Source organism: Pogona vitticeps, chromosome 1 (assembly GCF_051106095.1).
Source record: "Pogona vitticeps strain Pit_001003342236 chromosome 1, PviZW2.1, whole genome shotgun sequence".
In the NCBI taxonomy this organism is placed as follows: Eukaryota; Metazoa; Chordata; class Lepidosauria; order Squamata; family Agamidae; genus Pogona; species Pogona vitticeps.
Genome location: NC_135783.1, coordinates 211,554,240 through 211,577,014, shown reverse-complemented (window position 1 = coordinate 211,577,014; position 22,775 = coordinate 211,554,240). Strand labels below are relative to the sequence as shown.

General features: G+C 41.1%; 1 protein-coding gene across 6 annotated transcripts in view; it reads right to left on the bottom strand.

Annotated features, from left to right (window-relative positions):
* CCDC148 (coiled-coil domain containing 148) overlaps positions 1–22,775 on the bottom strand; it is a 151,242-nt gene that overhangs the window by 73,960 nt on the left and 54,507 nt on the right. For all 6 annotated transcript variants that reach the window (XM_072982785.2, XM_072982796.2, XM_020801165.3 and 3 more), the window contains exons 7-8: positions 17,152–17,247; positions 16,886–17,067 (exon numbers count right to left, since the gene is read on the bottom strand). In XM_072982785.2, coding sequence (XP_072838886.2) covers positions 16,886–17,067; positions 17,152–17,247 — 278 coding nt within the window. The remainder of the gene's footprint in view (positions 1–16,885; positions 17,068–17,151; positions 17,248–22,775) is intronic.

The window sequence follows — 22,775 nt, the reverse complement described above, 5'->3', positions numbered from 1 at the left end:
TCATTATTAAGAATTAAAGACAATGTGGATCAAGCCTTATAAATTCCATCTCTTGGAAGGCAGTGGAATATTGCAAAGGTGGAAAGGATGACCGATTTCCTCTCAGTCTATAGACTCTCCACACGTAAAGACAAGTTTGGCAGGTTTAGTAAAAACAAAGCTAATGTTCTACGCATTTTATTTTTATGGCTTTTTTAATTTGATGTAATAGCTATTTCAAAATGTGAATCTTGGAAAGAGTGTAACATTTAGAAGAATTCCTAGAATGGGAGGGAAAAGTGGATGATTTCTGTATTCAGGGTCCTTCATAGATACAGCGTTCTTTGTTTTATTTGGCTGCAGACAGTGCATGTCCTCCTCTGAGCTAATATGTTTGAAGCCAGTTCATTTTTTTCATTCTGATATTACAACTGTATATTAAGCAGTGTTAACCATTTATGTTTCAGATTTGTTTTATTTAAATAAAGATAGAAGTACATACTGTACTGCTGAAAGGATTCCTGAATTTCATATTGCCCCAGAAGCCTACATGTTACAAAGAAATAATTCTAAGTCTTTTGTCATGTCGGTAGCTGGCCCAATGCAACAGGACTTTCTCTCCATGTCACCCAAAAGCTATTCAGTGAGGTCTCCTGGAGGGAGAATCTGTCCATGTTGTGAAGAAGACTTATTAGTTACCTCATTCTTACTAAGACAACCTGTCAGAAAAATGAGATATTCTGCTTCCATTGCAAGATTGGGCAAACCAGTGCTTTATATCTGTCAAGGTTTCTGCATTTTGTGCAAAATGTCTTTAAAAAATTGCTATCCTTTTCCCTGGTAAAATTAAACAACACACACACACACACACACACACACACACACACACACACACACACACACACAGAGCAAACATGGAAGGACTTGCTGACTGACAAAGAAGATGTATACAATTCATCCAATGGTTGTTGTGGGTTTTCGGGGCTCTTTGGCCATGTTCTGAAGGTTGTTCTTCCTAACGTCAGGAAGAACAACCTTCAGAACACGGCCAAAGAGCCCGAAAAACCCACAACAACCATTAGATCCCGGCCGTGAAAGCCTTCGTGAATAAATTCATCCAATGTTTCTGCTTTTTAAAATTGTACGCAGCTAATGTACCTTGCACAACTACGCAACAATCATGCTCTCAAATCTGCAAATCAGCCTCAAGGCTATGCAAAAACAGCAATTCTTCTCAGAGATAGGTGAAATATGAGTCACTGCTCTTTCTCAATACCAAGACAAGCAAGGATTTACAGTATGTCCTTAATTCTAACAGTGGGGAAAACTTCTTGAATCCTGGTTATACTTTAACAAAAGTCCTTTATCCATCTCAGCTTTTTCTTGCATATGTACTAACTAGATCAGTGACAAGTTTTGCCCCCTTTCTCACAAAGTATATCCTTTTTCCAGCTTCTGCTCCTAGAAATTAGTAATTCTTACATAACCAGGAGCTATCATTTACAGAAACCGAGGAGCTTTTAGATGCTTTCATGGGCTAGATCAGCCATTCTCAACCTTTTTTTTTTTTTTTGCCACGACCATAAACACAATATGAAAGAAACATAGGCTAAATCAGGGTTGTTTAAGTCACATAATGAACCTTGTAAGATGGGTTGTGAAGAAGTGTTTCCAGTCTGTGGCCTCCTTCAAATGTGCCAGGGGCTCCCAGGAGCCCATATGGCTCCCCTAGAGAGTGGCTGGGCTAGATAAACAAAGCAATCAAAAAAGGATGACTTCATGTCGAGACTCCACATACAGATCAAGCAGACCAATCCTAAGCATGCTTACTAGACAAATGGTCCTGCTATAATCAGTGGGGTTTATTTTCAGACAAGTATGCAAACCGCTGCTGTCTGAAGGGGTAGGAAAACAGGAGCATAAAGATGTGAAGACAGAATTTAGAGTAAATGTAAAATAAAAGAAGAAACATGACATATGAAAGCAATTATGAAGGTAGGACATTTTCCAAAATGGTGCAGTGTTTGTATAAATACCGTGTTTCCTCGAAAATAAAACAGGGTCTTATACTGTATAAACTTTTGCTCCAAAAACGTATTAGGGCTTATTTGCAGGGGATGTTTTATTTTTCTCATGTACAATAATCTACATTTATTCAAATGCAGCCATGTCATCTTTTTTTGCTGGAGGGCAGGCTTTCACTTAACTAGGTCTTATTTTTGGGGCGGGGCTTATATTACGAGCATCCTGAAAAATCATACTAGGGCTTATTTTCAGGTTAGGTCTTATTTTCAGGGAAACAGGGTAAGTGATTCTGAGCAAAAACCTGATGCTACATTTCTAGGGAAGATGTCAGTGAACAATACAGGGCCATTCCCCCAACATATATGGGCATATAAAAAGTTATAAGAAAGGAGTTACAAGAAAAGTGATTTTGACTGAACATTATGAAGAACTTCCTAACAATGAGAGCCATTTGACAGTAAATCTGCACCAAAGGATAGTAGATTCTCCACCACTGGACATATATAATCAGAGGTTGGAAGGACACCTGTCAGGGATTTCCCGCACTGGCAGAAGGCTGAAATCAGTGACCTTTGGAGTCCCTTCCAGCTCTCCAATACAGTGGTGCCCCACTTGACGACGATAATCCATTCTGCTAAAATCGCTGTTAAGCGATATCATCATTAAGCGAAAGTAAAAAACCCATTGGAATGCATTAAAAACCGGTTAATGCATTCCAATGGGTGAAATACCTCATTGTAAAGCGAAGATCCTCTATAGGGGAAGCCATTTTCGATCGCTGTCTTCCGGAAAACAGCGGGCGGCCTTTTGAAAACCTGACAATCAGCTGTTTTTGATCGTTGTGAAGTGAAAAATCAGTTTCCGAAGCATGGACCGATTCAACATAAAGAGAAAAAACCCCATCGAATCATCGTTTTGCGATCGCTATAGCGATAGCAAAAAACTAATCATAAAGTGATTTTGTCGTCTAACGGGTCGTCATGAAGCGGGGCACCACTGTACTATGATTCTATCACCAAGGTCACAATTCAGTGAATTCGATGGCCATATGAATACATTATGTGATATTGTGCCACTGACTGGTGACAATGCATCCAGTCAATACCATTCCTCAGCTTTTTTTAGAGACAATGCTAAACTACAGCACAGTTCTTGTACATAAGTGTTGAGGTTATACACTATTTCCTGAGGCAAGCCACAAGAAGGCAAGAAGATTTCACACCCATTTTTCCATTAACCAGACTTCCCTGTTACATTTAAACTCAAAGGCTCAAATTCTATCATGTTTTAATGTGTGCGCAAGAGGAGTTAAACAGTACAACCAACTGAAGAAGTATTAAGTACAACCTGGTCACATCATCTGGCACCCCATCAATTAGCTGAAGCAACTGGTGTGATTCCTCTTCTGCATGCATAAAATCCCAAAAGATTTTGACCAACCAGTTTAAACAATGGCTTAGGGAACAATCTAGAATCATAATGCATTAATTGATTCTTGCTTGTTTGATCTAACCAGAGTTGCCTCACATTCAAATATAAGTTAATCCCAGTTTGTTGAAAAGTTGAAGTGTTTCTCCTTGGGTTTGCAGGTAAGGAGACAGATAGGACAGGAGCTCATGGTTCATACAGAGAGACATGGTCAAGCACATAAACCTAGACCATTGTTTAAGGGTACATCTGAACTGGTCTTCTATAATGTTAATTCATACACATCACTATTATTTGCTATTATCTGAGAACTCGGAGCACTTAAGAGTCTTTTTCAGATGTGCAGCAGAATAGCACAAAACCAGAGTCTTACTGAAAGAAGATGACAAAAGCAAAGACAGTGCAGTCACCTTTCTAGCAATTAGCAGGGTGAATAACACAAAAATTGTAAGAGTTACCATTTTGGAATAAAAATTGCTAGTATGCCCCAGAACAGTGGTCATGCTAGACTTGGGAATCCAGAAGTTGCCTCAAACAGTAACTTCTCTAAACTCTGACCTAAATCTTAATAATTTCAACAATTAGTGATTATCATGATTTGAGTTCGTATAGGTCAATGACACAGAATTCAAAAAAGGGAATATATGCAACAATCTTACCTTTATATAAAACGTACAGCAGCTGATTGTGTCACCACCAGCAGCAATTTTTCGTAAATTAAAGATTTCCAGTCCCCCTCTCTGAAGGTCCTGAGCTCCCTTGGGATTCCTTTGCCCTGGAGAAGCCTTTGGTGAATGTAGGATGGGAGGCAGGAGTCTTTAATTTCTGCCACCGAGATTTCATAGTGGTACTGGTTTTCCAAAATGAAAGACTTCCCCCCACCTCCCACAAGCTCTAAGAGCTTCCCAAGGATGGAAAGGAGCCTGGGGGCCTTTCAAAGAGATCAGAAGTCTTTAATTTATGAAAGAATGCTGCATCTGACGACTTCATCAGTCTTATGCAGCGTAAATTCTGCTACTGGATTTCAGCCAATGTGTTGTTATCCATCATTTTAGAACAATGTACAGTACTATAAATTAAAGCCAATAACCATTTATACCTCAGATGCTTTTTACAATGCTTTTTTATTTCTACCCAAAGTGTTTTGATGGCTGGTTTTTATGCAGCACAGTAAAAGGAGGAGAAAGGGAAGGGAAGATTGTTTTCCATTATGAACCTGGGAAAACGGATTAAGGAACAAATTAGTGACCTGGTTTTATTCCATACATTAGATGGCACTTAGACACAAGACAGCATCATTTACTGTAAACATTTCTCAGGAGATATGTTCTTAGAGCTTGCCTTGGTATTTGTCAGTAAGTAGAAACCTTCCTCAGACTGGAAGCAACTTTTCCTCAGCAGATTCTATTAAAACATCATTCTCCCGCCCTTTCTTGCCTTCACAGCACTTCTCTGTCTGTGACTTTATGAGTGCATCATTGTTGGGAAGATGCACAGCTCTCCCTTTGTAAGGATTTGGCAACTCATTCCTGCTGTCACCCGTGTAGTTTGGCACTCTGTGCGGCTGTCTGCTGTGTTTGCTCCTGATGGCCAATATATGACTGTAGTGGCGCCTTATATGTTTTCTGTTTTGTAAGAGTGAGGCAAGTTCAGAGAGATGCTGCCTGGGTTTTAAGAGCAATCAAATGAACTGCTGAGGAATGGGAATGCAGGGAAGCCACAAAAGGAATTTGTCAATTAGAACACCAGAGTGGAACAGAACAGCCCCTGAAGAATAAAAATAGAGTTTCTCACAGAGCCGTGGAAGATATACCCAGCAGGTGGATTTTCTTCTCAGAGCATTAAACAGACACAGAAAACAGAGACCAAATGGAAGGGGTCATCTGGCAGGGCAGGTTTCAAGACAGCAGAGTTCAAACCAGGGTTCCTACAGATGCCAAGAATCTTTTCAGGACCAGAGTCAGAACTCCATGCTCAAACAGAACCCCATTATTCAACACAAAGACAAAGAGGTATGTAAGACACAAATGCATGCAGAAGGGTTGAGAACACCCCCATCTGAAACCCTGGGGAACAAATGATAATCAGGGTAGACCAGGATGGGGAACCTTTCACTCTCCAGATTTTTTGGATTTCAGCTCTCTAATGTACCAACCAGTATAGCCAACAGCAATGGATTGCGGTCTGGAGGACCAAGGATTCCCCAACCTTGGTGTAGGCAATGTTGAGACCTGAGCAAGGTCATGAAGGGAGACATGGTCCTAGGGATGTTTTGTTTATTCATTTAGTCGTGTCCGACTCTTCGTGGCCCCATGGACCAGAGCACGCCAGGCCCTCCTATCTTCCACTGCCTCTCAGAGTTGTGTCAAATTCATGTTGGTTGCTTCAATGACACTGTCCAGCCATCTCATCCTCTGTCGTCCCCTTCTCCTCTTGCCTTCACACTTTCCTAACATCAAGGTCTTTTCCAAGGAGTCTTCTCTTCCCATGAGATGGCCAAAGTATTGCAGCCTCAGCTTCAGGATCTATCCTTCCAGTGAGCACTCAGGCTTGATTTCCTTTAGAATGGATAGGTTTGTTCTCCTTGCAGTCCAGCAGACTCTCAAGAGTCTCCTCCTGCAGCACAATTAAGAAGCATCAATTCTTCGGCGGTCAGCTTTCTTTATGGTCCAGCTCTCACTTCCATACGTCACTACAGGAAAAACCATAGCTTTGACTATGCTGACTTTTGTTGGCAAGGTGATGTCTCTGCTTTTTAAGATGATGTTGGAGTTTGTCATCGCTTTCCTCCCAAGAAGCAGACGTCTTTTAATTTCGTGGCTGCTGTCTCCATCTGCAGTGATCATGGAGCCCAAGAAAGTAAAATCTGTCACTGCCTCTATTTCTTCCCCTTCTATTTCCCAGGAGTTGATGGGACCAGTGGCCTTGATCTCAGTTTTTTTTTAATGTTGAGCTTCAGATTGTTTTTCACACTCTCCTCCTTCATCCCCTTTACAAGGTTCCTTAATTTCTCCTCACTTTCTGCCATCAGAGTGGTATCATCTGCATATCGGAGGTTGTTGAATCTTAATTCCGGCTTGGGATTCCTCCAGTCCAGCCTTTGATGTATTCTGCATACGAGTTAAATAAGCCGGGGGACAATATACAGCCTTTCCCAATTTTGAACCAATCAGTTCTTCCATAGCCAGTTCTAACTGTTGCTTCCTCTCCCACATATAGGTTTCTCAGGAGATAGATAAAGTGGTCAGGCACTCCCATTTCTTTAAGGACTTGCCATAGTTTGCTGTGGTCCACACAAGCAAAGGCTTTTGCGTAGTCAATAAAGCAGAAGTAGATGTTTTTCTGGAACTCTCTGGCTTTCTCCATAATCCAGCCCATGTTAGCAATTTGGTCTCTAGTTCCTCTGCCCCTTCGAAATCCAGCTTGTACTTCTGGGAGTTCTCGGTCCACATACTGCTGAACCCTACCTTGTAGGATTTTGAGCATAACCTTGCTAGCGTGTGAAATTAGTGCAATTGTACGGTAGTTGGAGCATTCTTTGGCACTGCCCTTCTTTGGTATTGGGATGTAGACTGATCTTTTCCAGTCCTCCGGCCACTGTTGAGTTTTCCAAACTTGCTGGCATATTGAATATTCTAGGGATAGCTTGGACCAAAACCATTTAGGGCTTTATAGGCTAGAACTGGCACTTTGAATTGTGAATAAAACATTGCATCTGATTTTTCCTAGTTTAATAAAACCTCTATTCTTTTCCTCTTTATAACACTTCCCAGGACTTTCACATTATTAATTGGTAGTCCTAATCTGTTAACCATACAGTAATTATTTACTTTCTTTTCTCCTTTCTTGTTCCCAAGTAGTGAAAACATCCCTACAACACAAAAGCGTAACTAACGACACCCCAGACCCACCAAACCTAGACAACCCCCCGCCTTTTGACTTCTAGAGATCTGTTTCTAAACCCTTGGGGGAAGGGAGTTTCCACCCACAGTCCCCAAACCAATAATTCCATCTTCATTTCTTATTCTCCTGCTACTTATACCATCTCAACTCTATCATTTTTTACTCCTTCTTCTTCTCCCTGATACATAACTATTCAAGTGATGTACCCCTCTTATCTATATTTTTTCTAGTCTATTGCTCATATTTCCATTCTAACTTTAGTTTTACTGAAATCTTACTTTGTTCTCCACATACCCTCTAACTCTTTAAATTATTTAATATTTACGGTAAATCATCCCTATGCTACTGTCTAACTTTCCCCGCCTTAGCTTCTTTTATCTGGAGTTACTTCCAGCCTCACATTTTAAAGTTCCCCTTGTCTAATCTCTTTTCATTTCTAATAATAACCTCTTTCCCAGGTAAAACCCTGTAACTTCAAGGAATCTTAATTTACCAGTTCCCATTCCTTCTCCCATCCTCTACTTCTCTTTTAATACTATCCATTACCCCCTAGAATTCCCATCACTACCACTTATTTGTTAACAAACAGTTCTTCAGATTTATGTCCCCACAGTACTTATCAAATACAGTATCAATCTCAATATCATCCATATTACTTCTTATTTAAACCATCTTCACAACAATATCCAAATTAACTCTTCTTCCCAAAACTGTGAACTTTTTTAAATAGCATATGCTATACCAGTCAGGTAGTTCTAGAAAAACCAATCTCAAATAGTTCTAAAATAAATCTTTACATCCTCTCGACCTCAATAACACTTTTAAAGTTCTGTCAGTTTTCCCCTCTGAGATGGTAGATGGAACAAACAGCTTTCCGCTTAGTTTGACTCCCTCTTGCTCCACTTGAGATTCTTCCTCCAGAGTAGTAGACCAATTATGTTATCTTATGAAATTTTCTATAATATAGAAATATCTCTCTCTTAACCTCCACTAACCTTGGGTATCTCCAAATATATTTTATATTGTTTTTCACCAATATTGTGGTAATCAGCTGTAATGAGCACCTCCAACAAAGATCTGACTACACCTGCACCACAGCACCAGTGTAGGACAACTGTCCAAGCTTTTCTCTGACTGTTTTCATAAACTTTTCTTTTTAACAGAAGTTTGCACAACAAAGCCACAACATCTCCCTCATTTCGAGCCCCCTCTATGAAGTCTCTCCATATCTTCCACACAACTCAATCTTGGAGCCACTATATTAATCCATTGTAATATTGCACCTCTGAGTTTTACTCTATCTTCGGCTCAATCTTCTGGAAATCTTTGTAGTTTCACATTTTCCTCTGTCCTCCGAATCAATCCATTTCTTACCAATTTCTTCATACCCATATAATGGCTGGGTGTTTAAACTTTAGTTTAAAAGGCAGGCCTAATGATTCTCTAACAGAAAAAGAACATGATTAAGTGCAGTTCTTTTCCAGTCAAAATACAAACAAACCACCAACCCCACAAATCTCACACCATGCTATCAGATCATTGTTGTCATTATTAGTTTTAGAGATTTTTATTTCAGCATAACATTTGAATGGATACTGAGTGGTGCAAATTGCTAATTATTTTCTCATTTTTCCATCTGAACTGAAATATAGGCCTCTTGCTATTGTACTGGAACTGGACCAACACTCAATGGGTCTGCAAACACCAGTGGGGGGCATGGAGGCTTAGCTACCCACAGCATTCCTGTGGCTTCCCCTCCCAGAGCAGGGATTGATTGGCAATGGATCTCACCACAGCTGGCCACTTATACAGCATAAAAAAGGAAGGCAAAGGAGGGTTTATTTGCATATGCTAATTTATATATACAAATACAAAACTAGAAATGCTCTGTAAAATGTAAGCAAAGTTACAATGCATCTCACTCAAGCGAGGAAGGCTATTACCACCGTATGTGATGTCTGTGCCTGCAGGGCCTGTTATGCTAATTATGGATAAATAATTTCCAACCCCTGAACGCCCTCCTTATGGTTTTTTCATCTTTAATTCAAACTGGACAGCCCTTCAAATGGAGGGCACCTTCAAAATAACAACTGACCTCTAGCAGACGGTTAAATGAAGAATGTTCCTCTCTGAAAATGAAGACGTGGCCACCTTAATGTCACCTGGCTGCACCTGTCATGCATGCACACATATTCATTTTCTGGTGGTAGATGTGGAATCTGTTTATTTAGATCTTTGCAAGTACCATGCCTATCTAGTTTTCATTTGGTTATGCTGGCCATCTATTACATACAAGCCACTGCACCTCAAAATTACCACCTATAGGTCTAGACATCTGGGGTTACAAGCTCCAATTCAGGACCAAGACTGTCTTCTTTTTCATTCCAGCTCTGATGTATTCCACTTACCCACCACACTGATTTGCACTATACTGTTTGTGTGTATGTATGTTTTGGTTTTCAAAACAAGAGTACATTTGGTGTGAGAACACTGCGAAATCAGGAATAAATTGGCAGCTGTTTTCCTCCTAATTAGTGTGAAAGCCTGAAGTTACTGTACTAATGTTAAACAGTAACAACGCAACCCACCATACTGCATGTTTTACAGAAATTCACTGGGATTAAGTCATACTCAAGAATACTGCAGGTCTGGCATAAAACAATTAATTACAAAAATATTTACTTTCATAATCTTAGGAACTGAGAAGGGATTATTATCTTCCTTGTTTGCTTTGAAGGTGTCTCAAGCAGTTCAATAATTTGTGCATCAGTCACAAACATATTGCAGTTTGAAGAAAGATCTGTTTTACTTCAATAGAAGCAATCTCTTACCATGTGCACCAAGATTAAAGCTGTTGAAACACTGGGACTAATTTGAATGCTTAAGAATCCTGGCTGCAATCGATTGCATTCACTTCCAAGCAACTGCACAAGACAGCTGTAATAACGTTTGCAGTAGGACTGTGCTTAATGTCCGCTCTTGAATTATTTAGGGCAAAAAAAAAAAATACTTGGAGGGCTGCTCTGTTCTCCTTCCCTCCATCTAAACCAGTGGTTCCCAACCTTGGCTAACCCAAATATTCTGGGACTGCAACTCCCAGAACCCCCAGCCAGCACTGCTGGTGGTGAAGGCTTCTGGGAAACACAGTCCAAGAACAACTGGGTCACCTAAGGTTGAACTCACTGCCCTCAGCCTTTATAACATGTCTATCCTAATTCGTTTCATGAGTGTCTGCAATCATAGTCCTGTGTGAGCAGTCAAAGACTTCACAAAAGCTGTTGCCCCTGCTCTTAGTGATGTCAGGACTGATCCATATCTGAAGGGCTACATACTGTCATGATGAAGAAAATATTTATCCCCATTTATCACAGTGCACTCATAAACCCATCATAACTGTTCTTCACTGTTTGCAGAAGAGCTTACTCCTTACTGCAGTTCACGTACTGATGTTTTCATTCCCTACATCCACAGCCTCTTTTTACCTATTTCATAAAGGCCTGCCTGAATCTTATCACAATTCTGAAGCTGAGGATGCTACCTCCTTTTGCATCTTTAAGCAAATGCTAAACACCGCAGAAGACACTTTAGACCAAGAATGTATAAAAACAGCAATACATAAGCATTTAAGACACTTGGTACAAGTGTCGTATCAGCTCAGTTTCTCAGGATGCTTGCAGTCCCCCTGGGGAGGACACTCAAAAAGGCCATCAGAGAAAGTGGATGTTTACATACCTCCCCATTTCAAAATTTCCCCCATTTCTCTATGTAAATAAAATAGGCATCCTCAAGAAGAAAGTTATTCTAGAACCAGTTTGAGCTGGAGGCATTAAAATAAGTATGTTGTGCTTGTTTGTTTGTGTGCATGTGCTCACGCGTGCGTGCACACACACACAAGAATAGTGTCCCCCCCATGATTCTTCCTTAAAGTCCTCCCCATCTTTAATCATCTCAGCAAATATGAGTGGAGGAGAGGATGTTTGCCAATTAACACAAAATCTTCTGCTTATTTGGTAGACCTCAACAAGCGTCGCCACTCCAACTAACCTCACATGATTGTTGTACGGCCACAGAATTGGAAAATTACTTTCAAAACAGGAGACACCAAGCCAATGCCAAAAAGTTACTATTACAGTTACAAAAGTCAAAGAATAACTCTTTACTTCCCATTCATTGAAAATAACTAGGAAATGGTTTCAGTTACTTTAAAAACCAGCAACACTGGGTGTTAGAAGGCACTGGACTGTGGGACAAAATACTGTATTCCTGTCTACTCCTGTCATCATCTGAATGTCTCCAACAAATCTCAACATGGCAGCACAATCAGGACTTGAACCATGGGATATTTATCCTTCATCACTTAATGAAGCCTCATGACAATAATTACTAAAGTAATTTAAAAGTTACAAAAGAAGTACAGTTGTCCCTTATTAAATTATAGTCATAACCACAGAAATCCTGTTGCTTAGTGTACTAAGTTGCTCTACAGTAGGCCGATTGAATCAGTGAAGATTTATTGAGTCAACTCCTCCCTAAGTCCGATTTCATACAAGCGGGCCTACTTTAGTTGTGACTTACTACACTCTAGTAAGTCACAAACAAAGCTGGCACATCTGAATGAACTGAACTAATGTAGGAGTTGGATCACTAAATCTCCAATAATTTGATGGGCCTACTCAAGTGTAACTCAATGTGCTAAGCAGCAGGATTTCAGCCAATATTACTTAACTATATTATAACTTAGTTATTGGGAAAGGGGGATTAATTACGAGTCATTTTGAACTAAGCTCTAAATGCTTCCTACTCCTTGGACATAAAACAGGGTCCAGCCCTCCAATACTGAGGCAAACATATGCATACAACAAAGCTACCTCTGCCATATAAAGGGCTTCCTCCCCATCAGGAATCTTGGCCTTGTTTGTAGATGATGAGCATGTTTAGTATGAGACAAGTTATGCTAAGTAAGGCCCCCATCACACATTAAAAATCCACAGGCGATAGAATTACCTTAAAATGAATACGATCCATGTATATTATGGGAGTTAACCAAAACCACACTACACCAGAAATGTGTTTCAAATATTAAACTTGGCACCTACTTAAAAACATAGCAATCATTTTTCCACAAGGAAAAAAAACCCAGCTACCACCATTATTTGGTTTCAGAACTGAAACTTGGCAGTGGGCCTATACACAAACACCCTCAGGCAGCTGCTTTATATTTCCTCTGAATCAGATTTACCCCAAGTTAATCCCTAGCTTTACACCCACTAAAGAACATAAAAACCTCCTAAGGGAAGTGACCCTCCCAATACCATAACTGTAATCCCCTGCTACCCTCTATAATAGCTAGGACAATGTAAATTTGATGCACCGCTTCACTGCATTCGCAGCCAGACAAACTACAACAATGACGCCAACTGAGATGTCAGCTTCCACATATGTCAACCGTGTCATTGCCAATTGTTGCACCAGAAGTGTCTGGCTACTAAGCTGGTAGAGGAGAATTACTCCTTGATACACCCCCTTAGTTCAGGAAGCTTTAGAAGAGCTATGAAAAGCTTGGAAGCACTCAGTTTAGAGAACCATAGGCACCAACATGGTGGGGGTGGGGATGGGATGGGGACACTATGATTACACCATGAGCAAACATGACATAATCTGAGGATTTTTCTGACTGATGACTTCTACAGTATCAGCAGACACAGAGTAATTGCCACAACAAGCATAGCATCAGAAGCACAAATGGTGACTGACTGAAACCTTTATAGATTTATCTCGGCCCTCCTGAGAGTCATTTGATTCCCCTGATGCTATGGCCCAAATCCAACATTTGCAGTGTAGAACAATCTCCTATCAGCACCATTGCAACACCACGGAAAAAGGCCAGGCTCAAGACATCTTCCAAAGGCTTTTTCGAATCGAGGGTACCCATGGGGAGGAGGGCGAGGCTGATTCGGCTGAACACGCTTCAAGAGTTCTTGAAGCACTGCCCAATAGCTGCATGCTTAGCATCCTTTTACATGTGCACTGTTTCCAGCCCAGAAAAGAATCTATCTAAATTATATATTCAACAAATGGCTACCCATATATTTTCCATTTGAAAGGCTGTACGCTCTTACATGTAGCTATAAATGAAGTAGGTTGAATCCAGACTTTCCACGCGTTGCTCTGCTGGAGAAAAGATGGGGAGATGTTTTTTAAATGCACCTTCCTCCCCTTAATTCTATCCTGTTTGGATGGTTGTAATGTGCTCCTTATGGGGCTGCCGTCGGAAAGTGCTCGGCAACATCCACAGGCCGAAAATGCCGCAGCCAGATTGTTAACTGTAACTGATGACAGGGATCATATAAGGCCCCTGTCACAACAGCTCAACTGACTGCTGCTCCATTTCTGCGCACAATTTAAAATGCTGGTTTTGGTCTTAAACAGTTTGGGTCCAAGCTATCTCAAAGACCGCATCTCCCCATATGAGTCTTCCTGTCATCATCGTTGGCACTACAGCCGACTTGCTTATCATTTTTATAGCACTGGTGTCAGTAAAAAGCACTAACTAAGAGGTTGACATTGCCATTCAGTATACTGTTATTAATTTCAAAACCTTCTGTGAATAAACTAAGGATGTAACCATAAATATACTTACAAGGAAATAATTGTCATTGAACGGTACAGGTCATAATTAAACATACACAGCACTGTACTGTAATTTTACTCTTAGGATTTCACAAACAAAGGCTTAAATCTTGTTGATTACTATGCACTAGAGTAGGCCCATTGAGTCAGTGGAGATTTGATGAGTCAGCTCTTCTATAAATTCAACTGATCTGAAATGGGCCTACTTTAGTTGTGACTTGCTATGTTAGAGTAAGTCATTTTTTAAAAAAAAAAATAGGCACTTTTGAATCAATGGAATTTATGGAGGAGTTGATTCAACAAATCTGCACTAATTAAATGGGCCTACTTCTAGTGTAATTTCCTATGCTAAGCAACAGGATTTTAGCCAAAACTTCAAAAAATTATTTCTATTTCATTCTATTGGTTTTCACACACACACACTACTGCATGAAGCACCAAATAGCTTTAACATCAGATCTGACTGGATGTTATAATGAGCAGCTTTCGTAGGTTAAAGTACTGTGTGAGAATCTCTTAATCATATACTTCATGAAGACCCCATTTTGTTTGGTTGTTGCATGGCTGCCTATGTGATTCTGATTTAAAATCTTCCCAACTACTAGCCAACTCTGCTTTTACATTATGCATGTTTTGAGGATAACATAGGTATAAAATATACCTTTCAGAAAGAAGTTCAACATTATAGGCTTAAGGCATATAGAAAACATGAAGGAAAGGTGTTCTCTTGTGTGTAGCATTTCTCTTCTCCTTTTTCCTCAGCTCCTGAAAAGGTGAGGACTACTGACTGTTCACTACTGACCAATTATTAGCAGCTCAAACAGAGATCTTCTCCACTGCCAGAATGTATTTTTTTTTTCTCTCGGCAGTGCTCCTTCTGGTAATTGGGTTCAAGTTTTAACATCACCAGACTCCAACTGTATCTTTTGTAAGAGCATGGTTTCTACTCTAAATGGTATTTTCAGAGGAATATTAACAGCCCATCGTTCTGCTTCACTGTGTGATGACAGCAGAGTGCAGGAAGTGACACAGCAATTCTAGCATTTACACAGCAAGACAATACCGTAAGTCTCCCCCATTTTCTACCATGGTACCGCAGGAGCACTTGGCATGTGGTTCATCGCCTCAAGTCTTAATATGATGCATCTGAGGCCAGAAAGAGACATTAGAGATAGCCCTTGATCAGAAGGGGAAAATCCTTAACTAATGAAATAATTTTGTCTCACAGCACGAGTTCCTCTTGTCTCTAGGAGATATGCAAATAGGTTTGCTTCATCTGGTGACTGGTCTCCAGGACTTGAGACACAGGTTTCTTTGAAGTCGGATTTCACAAACCAGGAATGACTCCCTCAGTCATTGCTCTGCAGTGTTGATGTGTGTTTAACTCTAATCACTATTTGTTTCTACTGCTACTTGTTTCTGGCCTCCCACTTCATTTATAACAGATACTGGTGGAAGGAGAGACATTGGCCAACACAGAGGGTGAATAAATAGACTCAAAACCTCAGTGCCACAGTTCTTTCTGCAGAATGTTGTATCTGTTCAGAACACAAAACGCATACGGGCTGCATGACCAGGCATTTTGGATTTGGCTCCAAAGCTGTTAGTGAGAGTCTACTGAACGGTAAGTTAGTGTTTTCATTATTATCACCACAATCTGGTATGCAATCTTGCTAGGGAAGTAAATGAATGAGGAAACAGAAAACTTGATTAAAATCAGTTATTTCACTCCTCCACCATATAGGGGATTAGCAAAGGCCAACATGTGAAAGGACATTGGAGTAGCCCTGTTTCCACAGTCCCACTATAAAACTATACCTACAATTCTTATTTTTAAATGAAAGATGGGGAATCAGCTATGGAAAGGAGAGGGAGAAAGAGGATTTTGGCCCAGTACCACTCTTCATAAAATGTAATTTTGAGCTATAGTGGCCTAAATATGTTAATCTCCCAGAGCAGATACTGTATGTGGTATAGTAAGAACATGAACCTTGCAGCTTCCTGCCCTCAGTGGGAAACAAAGAGCAAATTCCCTTATCTCATAACAGTCAGTTAAATTTTTGCCCTTAAAAATATCACGGCATTTATCTGAAGTTTGCTGATCATTCTTCTGGAACAAAAGCCAAACTGCACCTGGTTATTACAATTGCGGCACAAAATCCAATCTTTCTTCTGCAGAATTCACCGAAAACAGCTTAACGCTGTGCAAAACCCAACCATGTTCTGTGCACAATCACAAACAAAAAAGAGCTAGTAAAAATAGGGGTGGGGGGGGAGAATGAGACCAGGGTCTTGTTGTTGCAGGAAGGAAGCTGGGATATCTTATTGGCGCAAGGAAAAGGCCTGGCAGTGAGTCTTGGCATTGCAAAACTAGGAAAATCACCAAAAACAAAACCTCCTTGAGTACTTAACATGTCTTTAGTGGACAGTTCATTAAGGTTTCATGATATCTATGTAGACACAAGGTTTCCCTAGTATCTATCTAGATAGGAGTAGGGAAGAAATGAGGGCTGCATTTTGTGGAAAGATGGGAGTTTATCTTTGTAAGTGATTATTCTCTACATAAAAATATTAATTCCCATATGAATGAGTTTAATTAGAAAATGATTTTAAAATCTTTGTAACTATATAAAATGTGAAAATGTTTACCACAGATGGTATTTCTGGTTATTTAACTCACTTGAACATTTTGCTTATTATTTTAGACAAGCCAGTCTAAAAAGCGATAGTTCTTTCAGCTGTGCAAACAGCTACTGACTATTTAATCCCATAGAGCTGGGCAGTGAATCAACTATGTGTTGGGCTCCACAAAAGGAGAACTAATTTGATTTCTGTTAAATGAAACTGCGGTATCAGAAGACTCGAAACAGCAAAATATTTTGCCTAGCTCTTAAAGAAAAACGACATCATGGGTTATTACCTTGATATGTCTTTTAGTTCTTGATCAATCTCTTGGACCTTCAGCCAATACCCATCTGCAAGTTTCTGAAATTCTGCAAACACTGATGCTTTCAGATCAGGATAGGGGCACTCCAAAGCCAGTAACTGTGGTGGTATTTCATGCATGAGTGCAGTCCTGTCTTTTGAGGAACATATCAATGCCTACAATAAAGTCAGATGACAAAGGTATAAGACAAACAGTTCTGGTTCTTCTTACTGTAAGTCAGGTAAAGGAGATAAACTTACATCATGGGTGAATTCTTCAAGTTCTTGCTCCAAAGCTACTCTTTCAAAGTGAAGCTTTTCCAAAATTACCTTCTGTTGTTTCTTCACAAATTCTACCTAATTTTTAAGAAATACTGTTTTAATAAGTGAAAATGAAGTTGTGGCTAATGCTCCCCAGATCTTGATGCAGGGCGAGACACAACATTGTTCAACTGTTCCCTTGATTTTTATTCTGCTCCTCTTTCAAGAACTTTAAGGTAACATAAATAGTTCCCCCCATACCTTTTAAAAAAAAGAATCTTACAACAACCCTAGGACAGGGAGGCTTAAAGAGAGTCAATGGCCCAAGTAAACATTGCAACTAAGTAGAAATTTGAACCATTTCCCCCACTGCTTCTAATCCTACACTCCAGCCACTACGCCACCTTGGCTCTCCCTAATGGCACAATTCAATTCACTAAGATAGTCTGACATGCATGAACAGTCCCTTTGTGCCTGAGGGGCCCAAACAGACCATAAACCTTCTAAGCGGGCATGAGGCAACAAGCAGAGATTCTTCTCTCACTAGTACATATGACTGGGGAAAGGGAGGAAAAGAAGCAACACATTTATGTTTCAACAGAACTCTAGGAGTAAGATGCTCCATCATACAATTGAAACAGTCAGTCCCTCACAACTAGGCAGGCTGGCATGAATACAGGGGTGTTTTTTTGTTTTTGTTTTGTTTTTTGTTCTGGAGCCTGTAGAGACACAAAGAAGCAGCACACAAAATGTCAAAATAGACAAGAGAGTAATGCCTCTCTCATTTCTAACAATTGCACTCTCTGGATGATTTAAAAAATAGTTAAGACTATTTCATCCCATTTTTACAGCATATAGAAAGGCTAGCAGTTCTAGGTTGTTTATATGCAGGTGTTTTTCTGAGGGAGACCAGAGGGCATGAATGTGGAGACTGTTGCAATGAGCTCCCCAACCTGTTGGACTTGCATCCGTGGTTATTTGCATGGTGAGTTGAAGTGGTGTAAAAAGTCTGCCAATGAATAGATTGTGTGGTGTGTTCTACCATTCTAGCTGGGCTGCTAGTTCGGCTGTGACTCTCAGTAACATCGTGGGAGAGTCTGATATTGGAGAGGGAGATACCATGCCTGCAAAGAGTGCATTTTGAGGCATGTGTGCTGAATCACTGATGCTGTCAATGCCATGAGTCCGAGTAGTCATTGGCCATGGTGTGCAGTGACCAAAGTGTGGGGACAGAATTGCTGAATCGCATTGTACAGTTTCATAGCCTGTTCTTGGGGAAGAAAGGCTCTCACTGATCAAGAATTTAGAATTGCCCCAATGTAGTTCACCCGTTGTGAATGAATGAGTGTAGATTTGGTTTGATTGACCCTTGGGTCCAGATTCTCTAGGAGGAAGAGTAAAGTCTATGCTGTGCAGAGCTTGAAGATGGAAGGCGGCTATGAGTAACCAGTCATCTATGTAAGGGAAGATGGAAATCCCTCGTGTGTGGAGATAGGCTGCCACAGGGGCCATGCACTTTGTCAAAATGCGAGGAGTGGTAGAAAGTCCAAATGGGAGGGCTTTGAATTCGTAAACAGTGTTTCCTAGTGAGAATCTGAGAAATTTTCTGTGATTGTGACGAATATTGATGTGAAAATAGCCGTCTGTTAGGTCTATTACTGCGAACCAGTCGCCTTGCTGAAGGAGCGGTAGGATGTGTTCTAAGGTTACCATGTGGAAATGGTGATGGAAAATGTGATAATTGAGATCTCGTAGGTTGAGGATAGCGCGAAGGCCTCCGTATTTTTTGGGGTACTGTGAAGTACCTTGAGAAAAAAACTGGTTTGTCGCCTAATGGAAACACTAGAGATTTGCATCTCAAGAGGAGGGATAGGACCTCGATATCCAGGATGTGAGACGGTGCGGTAAGAACAGTTCTTGATGGCAGGAAGGTCGCGAATTCTATGGCATAACCTGTGGCAATGATGGTGAATACCCATTTGTCTGTGGTGATGGTCGCCCACTATGTGAAATGAGGTGCTAGGTGAGTCAAATAAGTACGAGGGGAGTGAAGAGTAGAGAACTGGGCTGGATAAGGGTTAAAAATTTTGCTTTGTTTTTTTGTCAGGTCTACGAAAGGACTGACGTGGACGTTGGCACTGATTGTTCTGGCGAGGCTGAAAGGATGAGACAGACTAAGTATCTCTGTCAACAAATGGTTTGTATTATTGGTAGGGATATGGTTGACACCATTGATAGCATTGTGGTTTGTAGTAGGATTGTGTATTATAAGATCTTGCAGTTTTTCTCATTTTCTGCAGGTTGTCAAGAATTTAATCAGTCTTGGTATCGAAGAGGCCGACCCAGTCAAAGGGTAACTCCTCAATACGCATGCGAGAATCATCAGAAATATGTGCAGAGCGTAACCAGGCATGCCTTCTAAGGGTGACAGCAATGGCTATGTGTCTTGAGGCAGCCTCTACGATATGTCTAGCCGTGATGCACTCTTGGTGAGCTAAAGCCATTGCTTCCTGATGGAAGGCTAGGCCTCTTGGTTTATATTCACCCTGTGCTGATTGGAGTGAAGGGAGCACCTTGTTCCACAAGAACCTGTGGTACGCTCCCATGGCTGCAAGGTAGTTTGCAGCGCAGAGTGAAAGGAGCCAGAGAGTATACCCTGCGTCCAATAATATCAAGTTTTCTGCCTTCTTTATTGTTTGGTGTTGCATTAGCGCAATTTCTAGCTCTATTCTGAGTTGCGTCTACTGTAACTGAATTTTGGGGTGGATGTTTGGAAAGGAAATCTGTATTGTCACCATGAGTTTTATATAGGTTCTCGGCCCATCTCAAGATGTGTTGGACCGAGGATGGCTTAGCCCATGTTTGCTTAATCAATTTAAGGAGAGATGGAATAAACCCCATACCAAGTGGAGGGGTCTGGTCTTCGTTAATGTTCTTATAGACTTTGTCAGACTGAGACTGCACTGGTTGTTGTACATCTAAGTCCATTGCCTTAGCAATGCGTAGAACCAGGTGTGAGTAAGATGAAAAATCCTCCAATGGAGAAGGAGGATTCATATCTGCAACATCAGAGTCTGGAGTTGGCAAATCCAGCACTGACTCAGGGGGTAGAAAGGAATCTGAGGTGTCAGTATCAGAGGATGCAGATGAGATTTGAGATGGAGAGGGTCCATCATCTAAAGATGGTTTGTACAGGTTTCGACTTGATAATCTTCCGTTTGGTAAGTGATGTTTGAGGAGCATTATGTTGAGCTTCCGCGTGGTGAGAACAATGGGACTGTGTAATCTGGTGTAGTACTGGGGAAGGGCCAGTATAAGTGGTAGTAGCCTGTACTGATGATGTGGCCTCCTATGGTACCGCAGGCGTTGTAGATGGTTTCGGTGTCAGTAGTTAAGACAGGGCATGTGCCATAACTTGTTTTCTTTTGTAAGACAATTTATGGTGCTTCAGTACTGGGAGGGGCAGGGAGTCATCAGAAGTGGAATGCTGATCTCTGAGTAATAATAAGAGTATTGAGGTCGTTTAGGTTCGACATAAACTTCCATATCAGGATGTCCGTAGCAGTATTGGTGGTGTCGATATCGTGATGATGGCATTTGATAATAAGTGGGCAGCTTATAGAGAGTAACCATTTTAGGATGACGGTATCGCGTATGAGAATCATGCAATGCAAGAGTTCCTGTCGATCTCTGAGGGTGAGGGGCACCGACATCAAAGTGACCAGTCTCTGGTGTATGATGTGTCTTCCTGGACCGCTTGCGCGGTGGTTGCAGATCAGACAAAGTAGATGCTGAATCTGACTGACACATGGAGACGGAGCAACCTGAAGGGCCTGATTGGTCATATTTTGGAAGCACAGTAACGTCAACCAAATTATTGGCCCAAGATGGGGACTGTGCCAACAGAGGTGATGGTAGTTGTCCTGATGGTGGAGGGAGATAATCATCATCGTCTACCGAAACAGAATCAAGACAGATAGTCTGCTGCTCATGAAGTGGTATCGAAGAGACCGGTCTGTCTTTCTGATTTTAATAATCCGTGCAGCAGAATATGACTTTTTGGATTTCTTCGAGTTCAGCTGCTGTTCAGGTACCAAGGGAGATTTTAGTACTGCTGTAGATTTGGGTGTCAAACCACCAGACTTAGTTTTGGTAGGCAGTTTAGCCTTGGCTTTGGACTTTACTGAGGAAGCCACAGAAGCATCCGGAGACGGTAATAGAGGTGGTGGTGGCTGTATGGATTCCATATTCGGTGAATGGTGAAGAGAACGTTCCCACAATTAAGAACGGAGACACTGCCGTCTTAATGTTAGAGCCTGCTTAGTAAACTTCTTGCAAATAGGGCAAGAAGCTGGCTGATGGGCCTCGATGAGGCAGAAGAGACAAGAGTTGTGGCTGTCGGTCAGAGGAATTTTACTGGGGCACGAAGTGCACCTTTTGAAAGCCCCAGAAGAGGCCATAAACTATGAAAAAGGGTTAAGGAGAGTGAAAACAGGAGAAAAGGGGGGCAGTGGAGAGGAGAAAAAAGCACAAAGTCTCTCACAAATTCCTTTTGAATGCAATAGCGAATGGTGCTCGTCGAAGAGAAGAAACCTCAGCGACAGCAAAAAGGAACTGAGGCAATTGCCAGGGTGGGCGGACCATGTGTACTAGGGGGCGGTCCTAGCAAACAGTGTTGAGCTCTAGAAGATTCCGGAAACCTCTGTGCAGGCACAGATAAAACCCATTAGTGTGCATTCACAGAGACCACGAAGAAGAACCTGTTCCCCACCCTAACACCAGAAAATGATAAACACCAGAAAATGAAAAACTTTACACTACTGTAAAATCAAAATAAAATAGAAAAATGAACCTCGGACTTGGAAATACTTTGCTAAAGCCACAATTTAATTAAGCAGTTGATTCTGCAGGGACAACAGCTCTAATAAGGTAATTTCCTGCTGACATGCAGTGCTAAATATGTGGTAGTGACATGGATGCATATGTAAGTCCCGTCTCTGAATGTATCTACGTATACAACTGGCAACATCTTAGACCTCTCTGTGGAGACCTGCAGAGGATTTTGTAACTGTGTTTGGACCATAGGTCCTATGACTGTAACATTTTGATGATAGTCCTATGACTTATCAGACTCCCCAATCACGGGAGCTCTGCAACAATATTACACTGAAGACAATATATCTGTGAAGATTCCCAGTCATCCAGGTGAGGTTATCTGACAGTTGAGTCATGTGCATACATGTGCATATAGAAAATCCCTCAAGAGGGGTGGAGGCCCCTATTTATCATCCTGCCCTTTCATCCATCCCTAGAAAGATTAGGGCACACATACCAGAAAGACCACTGTTAATGACTGTTAATGACCCATGACAATAGGTGGAGGACAGCAGAAGTGGGATTATCCTTCACCCCTAGTCCTTTGTCCGGGACTATTCAGACCAGAGGGAAGTTAAACCAATGTGGAGGATATATCAGGAGTCTCCTACCAACTCTCCTCAGACTGAAGAAGCTACTTGGATAAGCAGGCTGTTTCAACCTAACAAGAAAGAAGTCAATTTGCCATGACTCAACTTCCAGATACACTGAATGCAGTTACAAAGCAATCTGCAGACCTCTGCACTCAA